The 12,358-nt window shown below is 40.4% G+C and overlaps 1 protein-coding gene across 4 annotated transcripts in view; it reads right to left on the bottom strand.

Moving 5' to 3' along the window:
- Positions 1-12,358, bottom strand: part of TIAM2 (TIAM Rac1 associated GEF 2) — a 92,267-nt gene that overhangs the window by 20,976 nt on the left and 58,933 nt on the right. For all 4 annotated transcript variants that reach the window (XM_086461120.1, XM_086461121.1, XM_086461122.1 and 1 more), the window contains one exon: positions 11,738-11,841. In XM_086461120.1, the coding sequence (XP_086317246.1) occupies positions 11,738-11,841 (104 nt within the window). The remainder of the gene's footprint in view (positions 1-11,737; positions 11,842-12,358) is intronic.

Raw genomic sequence — 12,358 nt, 5'->3', positions numbered from 1 at the left:
AGAGAGACTGACAAGCAATTCATTAATAAAAGGAGAACTATACCAGTGGCATAATAAAACACAGTAACTCCCATGTTCCCTCTAGCACTGCACAGTTAGAGTGCAATGAAGTTGAGCTGTAAGGCTTCATTTAGTACTGCCCTTGCTGCCACTTATTTCTCTCTAGCAAACCCTTTTCTTGAACCCAAATGACACACACCCCAAGCCTGGGTATCTGTATCCTTGGTTATGAGCGTGCTGCTTCAGAGGTTTCAAGGATATTCACCTTCATACAAGCAAGGGAATAACATAGCCTCCTCCTTTAATTACTGCAATTAAACTTACATCCATCTCTTTCCAAATTGTTAGAGCAACTTGACAGCTCAGCACTTGCCAAATCATACAGCTCAGTTGCCGAGCGGCCGCCTATCAGAGGAACAATGACACCGGAGCCCTGAAACAACATGCTGCCGATAAGGCTGGCAGGATGCATCGCAGTAGTAGGAACCTCTTGTTTAGCTGATGGGCTATGCTCTTTCTTTCTTTTCGAGACAGATACCAGGTTCACTGGGTAAGAAGATTATACAACAAAAAACTGAGAGAACAGTCTCGAAGGAGCAAGAAGTTTTGCCTGCTCCCTAATGTTTCATTTTTCAATGGACATACAACGTGGTTTAAAAATCCAATTATGTGGACTACTGTATAGCATGTACAAGGCTACTTTTCCTACCCACTGTTAGTGGTTGCCTCTGCAGTAGTCCACAGACCCTAGAGATCCACAGAGCCAATCCGAAGGGAAAAAGAAAATAAAAATGACAAGTCTATGGAAATTACAGGTTTACAGTACTGCATACGGCAATTTAAAAATAACACGTCAGGTGACTGGATAATTAAGAGTATAACTATACTTTCTGGAAGGGTACTGTTTCATGGTTTTCTATCAGCATGTGTTGTGGCAATTTCAAGCTCTATTTTTGTAATAGATATGTGCTAAAACACAGCTCATCCACTGGGACCAGGAGAAAAAAAAGGCTGCTAAGTTTCAGGTCCAAGCAATATCGTCAATCTTGATGAAAAACAATGACAGGCCTTTTTTAATTCCATATTAGGAAGTTATTCTTCCCCAGATTTACTAATTAAGCCTGAGTTATTAGCTAGCCATATGCCAGCTAAAAGATGTTACCAATTAACAGCTTTTTTTTTTTAATGTGTATTCATTAGAAAAAAAACAACTATGTTTTAGTAATCCTTCCAACTCCTACTGAGGGACTTGGATAAATCAAAAAAGTGAAAAACACAAACTAAACGAAACGAAATGAATGAAAGCATTTTCTTTAGCCTTTCTTCTTCTGTAGAAACACACAACAGTCAAGCCCTTTTCAAGAACATATCTCCTATTTAAAAATTTACATGTAAAATAATCACCTTAAAATATTTTTTAAATGACTGGAAAAATGACATAGCCTCGTTGTTTGCTCCTATGTGCTTTGAGTAACACACATTCCCTTTACAGACATCTGGTTTTCATCTTTCCATTTCAGTGGCACCAGGCTTGACAGTCACCATAACAGTAACATCCTTCGCAATACAGGCTTCCCTCTATTGTCCCGACATGTCGAGGTGCGCTTATCTGTACCGAGTTCATTTCCCATCCTGCTTTTGCCCTTAATGCATGAAGGTAAAAGGCTGATTTTGCTCTGTCTGTATATTGCATGAAAGGAAACAGCGGCTTGCCTCCAGGACAATTCTGAGCACTCGCAGGCTACTTTGTAACATCAGTCAGGACCATCATGAAGCAGAAGCATAATTTGTATACACAACATGTATTTTTTAGATATAAGAATGTGTGTATATATATGTATACATATATATAAAAATATACGATATATACATACATACCCTGGACTAGCAGGAGCTCTGTGACATTAGTGGTCTCTAAGCATTATAAGCTCAGGCTTAATTCAGCTGGTCTCCAGATCTCTACAGTGATCTAGAAGGACTCCATTTCTTACTTTTTATAAATATGGGTGGATGATTTTCCTAAATATTTCTCTATCGTGCTTATTAGACTAATAACATGGTTTTAAAATGCCTTCAAAATGTATTTTCAAAGCATAATTGACCACAGTGAAGACATCTGCTTTAATTCTAGCTCTAAAAAAAAAGTTATTCCAAATGTTTAAAATTAATTCTTGTTTAATTTTTAATTTCAAGCATCTTAAATACTGTTTGTAACATTCTCACCCAAAATGTTTTGTGCTGAATGCAAAAACTTTTCTCAAGTGCTGAATTAGAAACTATGGCAACCACTGAGACGTTATCTTTGCAGTTGCATTCATCTTTCACAATGTATTTTTGTGCTGTGCCTTCTCTGGAGGCAGAGGGGGCAACCCTTATATCTTCTTGTTAGTAGCAGGCATATTGCGTTTCAAAACTCCACATCAACCTCTCCACTGGTTTCGGTGGGGTTTTGTTTAGGCACTACAAGATTCTCCTGTCCCAGAAGGAAATAATCATCATGTGAGTGAAGGTCTAAGTCTGCCCACAGTAGGTTGGCAAGTAGAGACAGAAGCATGCAGTGCTACGGGCAACAGGTAACAAAACATGAAAATCTATTGGAAAGTCCCCAAGCATCTGACTCAACTGACCCCTTACTTTTTAAAATTCTCCTCCCTCTTCCTTCCCTTCAAGTATCTTTTTGTTATCTTTGATCTTGCAGAATCTGTGGCAGGTAGAAGATTTTTTTTTCAGTTTTGGCATTTCAGGTCTACCTTTGGTCTGACACATTCCTGACAGCACAAAACAGGAATCAAAGCCTCACTGAAGTGTATGGTGGTACCCAGGACACAGTATTTGTCTGAAATCCTGTATTGCAACTTTGTGTGACTTTAAAGTGACTGTGTGTCCTATGGGTAACTGCTGGGCACATCACATACCTCGGCATGTGCTAAAATCATACTTAAATGCTTCTGCATTGCAAGGAAAACACATGCATGTTATTGTCAGCACTGTAACTGAACAGTATCTCAGTCTTAAAAAAAAACAAAACACAAAATAATCTACAGCTGGCAGAGAGGTTACCCAGTTCCCTGGGTCTGTCAGAAGTGTGATTAGATATCTCCACCTTTCCTTGCTAAGTGAAAGGCTGCCATCGTATCCTGCACTGCAGGTGACCAGGGTTGCCTCTGGAAGCCCAGGGTGGTGGGCTCCCAGGCAGCTTCCTGCCCTTCATCGGTGAAGTCACAAGCGTCTCCAGAGACACTGCTAACCGTATACTATACTGGTGCAATGAACCAAGACTGTTGTCATATGCTTCTCTTTTCACCTGCAGGTAAGTCTCATGGATTTCTTTTTTTTTTTGGAAGACTACAAAGAAAAGTCATCTCCCACCAGCTCCTTTCATTTGCAAGCATCAACACAACACAATTTCTTCTCCTGATCAAAACCATCTGCACACTTTACACTGACAACTGTCACAGTACTTTTGAGAGGACGTTTCCTTCAGTCAGAGGAAGGATAACAAATACCACCTCCTCCCCAAACCCCAGTGACTCAATGTGATAGAAAAAAGTGGCGGACAAAAAGCTGGACACAACCCAGCAACGTGCGCTTGCAGCCCAGAAGGCCAACCACATCCTGGGCTCCATCAAAGGAAGCACAGCCAGCAAGTTGAGGGAGGTGATTCTGCTCTGCTCTGGTGAGAGCCCATCTGGTGTACTGCATCCAGCTCTGGAGTGTTCAGCACAAGAAAGACATGGACCTGTTGGAGTGAGCCCAGAGGAGAGCCATGAAGATGATCAGGGGGCTGAAGTACCTCTCCTATGAGGACAGGATGAGAGAGTTGGGGTTGTTCAGCTTGGAGAAGAGAAGGCTCTGGGAAGACCTTACTGCGGCCTTTCAGTCTTTAAAGGGGGGCTATAAGAAAAAGGGGGGCAATCGTTTTAGCAGTACTTGTTGCAAGAGGACAAGGGGTAATGGTTTTAAACTAAAAGAGGGTAGATTTAGACTAGATAACAAGGAAGAAATTCCTTACGATGAGGGTGGTGAAACACTGAAACAGGCTGCCCAGAGAGGTGGTAGAAGCCCCACCCCTGGAAACATCCAAGGTCAGGTTGGACGGGGCTCTGAGCAGCCTGATCTAGCTAAAGACATCCCTGCTCACTGCAGGGTGTTGGACTAGATAGTCTTTAAAGGTCTCTTCCAGCCCAACCTATTCTATGATCCTATGAAAGCACAGCAACACAAGTTCACATCTCTGCATGCAAGAACCACACAGTCTCCCTTTGGTCTTCTTTCCTGCGGTTCTTCTGCCTCCCTACCAGTAACTATGCACGCAGGTCTCCATTTACAGTTTGACCTAATGTCCTGGTTACAGGGTCACTCTAGATACAGCACCTTTCATGCTTTAATTTTTATGGTTTCAAGGCTCCTCACTATGTCAGCCAAGACATGCAATGGCTGTATTTGAATTTTGGGCCATCCATAAAGTGGCTCTGCTGAATTTCAAGAACTGCAGGATCAATGCAAAGTGAAATCTGGGACTAGGGTCAGTAGCAAGTACTCACTGGCAGGGTTACAGCAAGCCTTCTGTAACCTATAGTCCATCATTTTTGATGCCTTCTCTGAGGCATCTAAATCCTAAATTAATTAGCAAAACTCTTACAGACTTCTCACAGGCTACAATTTCACTCATATCAGTGATACCCTTCTCAAAAGGTACATGATGACAGCAGGGGTCTGGCCACAGCTCCACATTGCTGGAGCCAGCAACTCTGGCTGGGCTCACCACAGGTTGGGCTGTCTGCAAGAGAAGCACAATAATTAGCAGAGCTCCCCACAGGCTTCTGCCAAGCTTTCAATGCAGAACTGTCCCCTCCAGGCACAACTGAATCAAGGAAAACCCACTGCTGAGGAACATGCTATTTTCCCATGTTAACTCTTAACATTCCCTGAATGCATCTCACATCTGGAAGGAAAAGACACTTGGATTGCAGAGCAGTATACATGATTTTGAGAGTACCACGTTGTTAATCCTCTTCCTACAAAGCACAGGAAAAAAGGATGTTAATTGCAGACTACTCCCCAAGCTTTTGGATCTCATCAACTGCTAAAGAGAAGTTCTCACAATTAAAATAAAGGAAATGTCCAATGGATGCTGAGTAAACCTTCAGGCAGACAGGTCCCCTGCAATTAATGACATGCTGTGCAGGTGGGAACTGCCTGGCCAATGCAAAATAGAGCTAATGAGAAGCTACCACCATGAACATTGTTTAACTGGAATGAATTGCCTCCATGCAAGAAATAGGTTTGGGGACATATGGGCATACCAGTAGTTTTTTCTTCCTCTTATTTTACTTTTCCCAGATGGACCTCTGTTGAGCTTCTGGTCATTTCTGCTTGCAGCTCAACAATTCACCAGTGTTTACTTGATTAATAATAACATTCGCCTTCCAAGATTTTTGCTTAACAAAATTACTTCATACACACTTACATATTTTTTTTTTTAGATTGCCCACTGTTTTATTTCAATGTTAATGTTTCTTTGGGGTAGGGGTTCACTAACTGACTAGCAAGAAAGGATGCCACAAGGAGAGAAATAAGGCTCTGCAATCTACCAGACACATGTTAACGCACATACATACACTGCCACACCATGCTAAATGTAATCAAAATACGATTCATACTTGTCAGTTTTTACGTTTTATGCACCATAACATTGCAAATCTTCCTTCTAATTTAGTATATTTTGCTAAATCTTTAATGTTCTCACCAGAAAGTCATACTAGGAAACTGTTTAACTTTGGTGTGGATGAACAAACATTCCTTGACGTTTACCCACTAAAAGACAATCGTACATACTTACATACACACATTCAGATCGATGATCCCCATCTGATCATCTCTGAGAGCGAATGAGTGTCATCGCCAGTTCAAAACAAATAAATGAACCACCACAACTGACTACAGAAGATTACATTTACTGACTGCACCAGCAGAAGGCTGTTCGGTGTGTTTTGAAGAATGTTGCCCTGAATGATATATCCCACAGCACACATGCTACAGTTCACACGCTTTACAATGTTTTATAGGTAACAAATGAGAGGAAAACATCATTCCTAGCATCCACTTGCTTTCTTCTGTAAGATAAAATACCATTCAAATCATCCATATACACTGAACAATTGTATTAATTTTCTGCTGGGACTGGACTATATGAGCAGTGATTACTAACTGCTTTCACCTCGACTATTCCATGGCAACTGTTGCAGTTGCCCCCTTCCTCTCCCCAAAAATCAAATCACACATATTTCTTTGACAATCGAGCATTCAGACAGACTAGCAAGAGGATACACATTCTTTCATGCAGGTTTGAACTTACACCTGAATGTATATTATATCTCAGGATTTTTAATCTTAAATTACTCTATCTGCATGAGAAGTTGCTACTTCTAATGAAGGGGTTTCAAACTCAGGTTTAGACAGTTTGAAGACAAAATATTAATTTCTTCAACTTACAAAAACCATCTCTCCAGTACATGGCTATGCTGTATATGCAAGGGGCCAAAACCACAGATGCAGCAAACTCATTACAATACTCGCTGATACTCATTACAGAAATAGCCATGTGAAATTATCTAACAGGTAACACAAGGATTTCCTCTTGGAAATCACGACAGATGTATCAGGCATCTGTTGAAAGCACTATTTTGGGAAGCTTGTTGTGGTAGTTGGATGAAGCAGAAGTGGGAAAATGGGTTTGCTTTCTGACCCAGCCTCAGTCTCTGCATTCACACTGCTCAGAAACCACCTGATATGCAAACCAGCTGCTCAATTGCACCTACATTTTAGATGGGTTGGAAGAAAAACCTCACAGTTATCCAAGTTAGGCACATTTGCATGTTGACTCCATGAGCACAAGAAGTGGGATTGTATGCAGGGAGACCAAAACCCAGATTTCTCATCATGCAGAGTTCATGGAAACATCTGCTTCTCACTGCACTTGCAAAAGCTCCTCTCTGGCAAATGGAGGACTGTCCACAATTGGCATCACAATAAACAGCATACGCAGACTTCAAAAGCCCTGGAAGGATGATTTGGCATTACATAGGAGAATCAAGCATCTAAAAGCAGAGTTCTGAAATGCACAAGTACATATTTTTTCTACTTTCTTTTTTCCCCCCTGTATCTATAAATACGGACATTTCCAGTAGGGCCATTATACTGACCTGCACCTCATCCCTATAAAAAGCTGTAAGCATTTGATGAAAATGTTCCATCCTATAGGAGATGCAGATTTTGCTTGCCAAAGGTGCCATGTGCTCTGCTGACCAGACTTGTTGCATTTCCTCACCAGATGGAGGGGGAGAGAGAACATGGTTGTTAAACAGGGCAGAGAAGGAGTGAGTTGAGTTACTCTAATGCAGCCCACACTAGGGAAAGATGTTCAGGGATTTTTAATGGTAATTTCAGTTCATTGCATTAAGAATGGTATTCCCAAGAAAAAAAAAAGTTATGTATGTAGTATTTTTTATTAAGAGGTGATAGGGATAGGCTTGTCCTCATATAGATGTACTGATGTACGATTAACAAACTGTTCTGAGAGTAGATTGACTATTTTAAGAGTCAGCAGCAAAGCAAAGACAATTTCTGTAAGTCTCTATACCCAACTTATTCCCAGAATCAATTTTACTTCATTTTTTGAAAGAAACATAGCACCACTTCAAAAGCATCACAAATTCAAACCAGTGGCCATTCTTTTGAAAGCAAATTCTTGTTAACATTCAGTTTCTCATCACAGTAGCTTCCGTTTTTGCATCTGCAATGTTAATTTTTGAAGATGCCAGCATAAAACTATTCTGCATTCAGTGACTATTTTTACTGTGATTACAAAGCATCACACTAGCTATTTTTACTGTGTTTCTTTAGTTTCTTTAAAAACTCTAAGATACAGCTGAGAATGTAATGAAGTTATGTGAAATATTTGCACAGAATTTACTCTAAGTTTCTTTTCTTATGATCTGTAAAGTATTTAAAGTGAAAATACAACTTCCCCCCTCATATATGCATTTATATGAAGTTCCTTCTCTTTCGTCTGTTAAAATTTAATATGATTTCAGAAATAGTTGTCTCTGATTATATTCAAAAGATTCAGAGCAACAGAATCAGATCACAGCAGTCTTACAAGAGACCTCAGAATAGGAGCTACTTACATGGTAAAATTTCATCCTTTAGCTATGTTGGTCTTTCATAAAAGTATATTTTTAATATATTGAAAATACAAAGTAAAGATAAGCAAGTTAGTAAAAGACTATTAAACTTCATCTAAAAAAAAAACCCCATGGGCTAGAGAAAACATTTCTAAGCAATACAGTTTACAATTAGAAATCACAAGTAGCTAAAGGAAAAGTTGCATTATTTATTTATTCAGCTTCGTGCTACTTTGATGTACGGAGAACTTGATTCTTGGCAACTGTCAACATACCACAATTTAACTGAGCACCAGAAGCACAGACAATTAGTTCTCAAAATTACTAAACACAACTAAACCTAATTGTACTGACAGGCATACTCAATACCCAGATTTTCTGAGGTCCTGTATTCTTCTGTCAACAGTACGCCTACATACTCCAGAACCAACAATTGCAAGGACAACATGCCACTGCCGCATAAACAATATTTTAACACAGTTTGAAAATGTACTCCAGCAGAATGTGTTAGAAATATCTTTCCTTGTTAAATAAAATAGAAAATAAAGTTAAAGGTATTAAGGGTATAAATGAGGCATCCCAGAGAATACAGAGCTGACAAAACTGATGAACATCTTGAATGGATGGTTCTTGATGTCCCTGTGCTTTTAATAATATTTCATAACTTAAGAAACAGCTTCCATTTCTGGAATAAAACAATCCTCTATTGCCCCTCTAATTCTTTTGTTAGCTCTCAGATTAAATGCAAACATATGACAATTCTAAATTCATTCACTTCTCGGACTACAAAAAAATGAATGAATGAACAAATAAACGTATGTTTGAATGTGCTACACATGCAACAAATCACTTATTCCTTTGAAATTACAAGGCACTTCTGAAACGCCTCACTGTACTTCAGACAAGATGATGCTTAACCTTAACTTGCTATGAGATGAAGAAAATAGTGAAAAAACAAACAAACAGAAATTATCTCAATGAGAAACACGAAATCTAGAAATCAGACATGCAACCATTACATCCAAAGCTTTAAGACTTTTATTTACTTACATGTTACAGGACAAAAATCAAACAGACTTCAAAGAACTCTGCTCCCTCAGAACCAAATAATTACGTCTACAATTGCTGTCAACTGGGAAATGAGCATCTCTAGCTGTCTCTCCCCTGAAATAATCCCAAACTGCTTGTTGTTCCAGGCTGTGCTCAGAACCTCTTAGCGCCACCAACGTCTTCTCCACAGAGCTGTGCTTACAGATCTCCTCTCCCCCATACTTCTGCAACATCGCCTAATGCTGAGGTATCTGCGCTACTGCTCTCCCACAGGCGTGGGTCAAGTTAGCACATGCAGGAAACAGAAGGCAAAGGGGAAAAAAAAAAACCAAACCCAAATCCAGATGCCATGCTTTTTGAGGCTGCACAATTTCCTCAAACTAGCTGTTATTAGCAATAGCTATTGTTCATCTGGCAAGCAGTCCCAAATCATTTTAAGTGCTTTTATACCCTATCACAAAAGCACATACAATATACACTACCTAAACTTACTGCGAGTTTTGGGGTTTTTTAATTCTACATCTATTGCAGAAATCAAAAGGGTCAGACAAAAAGCTCTGACAGTAATAGGCACCCTCCAACAGAAAGACAGGAATCAATTACAAACCATTTGCAGAAATTGTAGAGCTGCCACAGATTCATTTACAGCTGCAGTTCAAGTCAGACTACCTCTGATCGCAAAGCCATTTCCCCCCCTTGTACCTACAAAACTAGGACAGCTTCAGATAATTTTTAAAATGACACTAGCAGACCTGCATGCCAACCCAAGAAGTGAACTGCAATATGGCATGGGCAGTTACTTCAGCAAATCGTGCACAAGCCATTAATACTGCCAGACAGGACAGATTTGAGGCTGGAGAGAGGGCTGGGAGCAGACCTCTCTGTCTTCCCCTCTTTTCTGAGCTTTAAACAAATTTAGTGTGTTCAGAGCAACAACTAGCATACATGAATTGTTCTCCGTGGAACTCCCCCTAATTTTCTGTCATTATTTGACACAGACAATCAGGATTGGCTTTGTTTTTCTGCTAAAGCAAAGCTGATGCCTCAGAATTTCCTCCCTTCCCCTCCAGCAGGACAGAAGCTCAGTCATGTACATCTGCACAGTGCACGGGGGGCAGTGTGTACTCTGGGCAAGCAGGGCACCCTGAGGAGCCCCGGGGAACCTGGCCAAGCAGCAGCCTGCAGGTGCAGCCAGACACGAAGGCAAAGATCCCTGCCCCACTCCAGAAGCCCTAAAATAGGACAGTAGAGAAATCCACACTACCTCTTCCAAAGGAACAATATGTCCTAAAGGTAGAAAAATCCAGTTTATTCTTGTCTGGTTGCAAAGACTTTTTGGAAGCGTAAGCAATGTGTTATACAGGATATAGATTATCTCTGTGGGAAACCCCTGTGCAGCAGGAGATGGGCTGAAGACCCACAATCATCAGGCTTCTCCTTACTCTAGGGAAACTGCATAAAGTCACCTCCATTAGACTGAAGTAGATTACAAAGTTATTCCAAAGGTAACAGAGGATTAGCTCCAATCAGTATGGCTAGAGGCACAATGTATCTTCCATGTTCCGGTCTTCTGAGTTTTTAAGTTCTGCCTTATCTCTATTTTTCATACAACGTAGTACTAGACAGTATTATATTCCAGAACCATAAAAACTCTAACTTCATTTCTGTTATGCAAGAGTACAACACAAGTGTTATCACAAATTTGGTTGGAGATACAACCAACTCATCAACAGAACTAACAAAAATATTTCTGTTGTCAGAATGGCAATGCCTAGTAAAATCACAACCACCAACATGAAAACATGACCCATGCTAGCAGTTGCGGTGCTGGACACAGGTTGCAATCTGACTGACTCAGAGCAAAATGGATGAAAAACCGCTCTTCGAAGACCAGCGCATTCAAAGGTGAACACTAATTCTGTGGGTCCCTGCCTCAGCCTCCAAAGTCCTGACTAAGAGAAGGTCTGAGCATCTATTACTCTAGCTGAAGTCAAACAGTAACTGCAGACACAGAAAGATTCTCCAAATTAGAGAGTAGGAATCACTGACCCTCAATCACTGCACCTCTCCAAGTCTGCAGTCCAGTCTAAAACTACTGATGTTAAGCGAGAGTTGCTATGGTCACTGCAATCTTAACATCAAGCCTTAGAAGTATCAGCAAAAAGAAAACATGAACCAAACAATCAGTTAGAAGCTGTAGCAGCTTTACTGTTCTCTGCAGAACTGGGTTCAAGCAACACAGACAAATTTGACAAGTCTCTGCCTGTTTGCCATTTGCCCCCACCACACTGCTTTTGGACATGCAGCAGCTGTGCTGTAGATGCTGACCTGTTGGGGTGACCGCCAGATAATAATTAGCTGTACCACTAAGTACAGTTAATATGCATAAAAAATTTTCCAAATTAGTGCCATACGTTAAATTCTTTCCCACAAAATGCAGAGTGCTAACACTACAACACTGTTCTTGTTCATAAGGATTGTTATGTCAAGCATGTTCTTACCCTGAAAGGTGGATCAGTCTTCTCCCTGTGTGGCACTTGGTCCAGAGTGCCATCAGTACTGCTCCTTTTCAAGCTGGATGTGACATCAGGCACGTTACTAAAATCTGCATTTGAAAGAAAACAAATAAATAAATTAGAGGGTTATAGGAAAGGAACAGGAAAAGTATGTGCTTTTATCTGCAAATACTTTTGGTATCTAGTAGAATTACTATAGGGAGAGAGAAGGAATATCAAATTTGCAATCCTCCCCATCCCCCAGAAAATAACAAAAGAGGTCAAAGCAAGGAGCAACTATGCCTGGAAACTCTGCTTTCAAAACAGCAGCTGGACATCTAAGACCATCTGAAGCGACGCACATATTTGATCTACCAAAATAAACCTAACGCTCTAGCTAACAGCATGCTTTCAAAGGTAGCATTATCTATAATCAGCACACTCTGTGCTGAGACAACCAGTGAGGATAATTAAATGCACTCAGTAGTTCTCCTTGGGTGAGCGTACTGTTATTTGACACAACTTGGTCCTGAATCCCTTCGACTTAGAAGAAAAGAGAATTTTGCCTTGGAACAAACACCACAGTTCATAATACAGACAAAATCCTTTCTTATCACTAACAGTTTA

The sequence above is a fragment of the Leptosomus discolor genome, chromosome 2 (genome assembly GCF_034619465.1).
Source record: "Leptosomus discolor isolate bLepDis1 chromosome 2, bLepDis1.hap2, whole genome shotgun sequence".
Lineage (NCBI taxonomy): Eukaryota > Metazoa > Chordata > Aves > Leptosomiformes > Leptosomidae > Leptosomus > Leptosomus discolor.
Note: the sequence above shows the minus strand (reverse complement) of the source record. Positions and strands in the feature narration are given on the sequence as shown.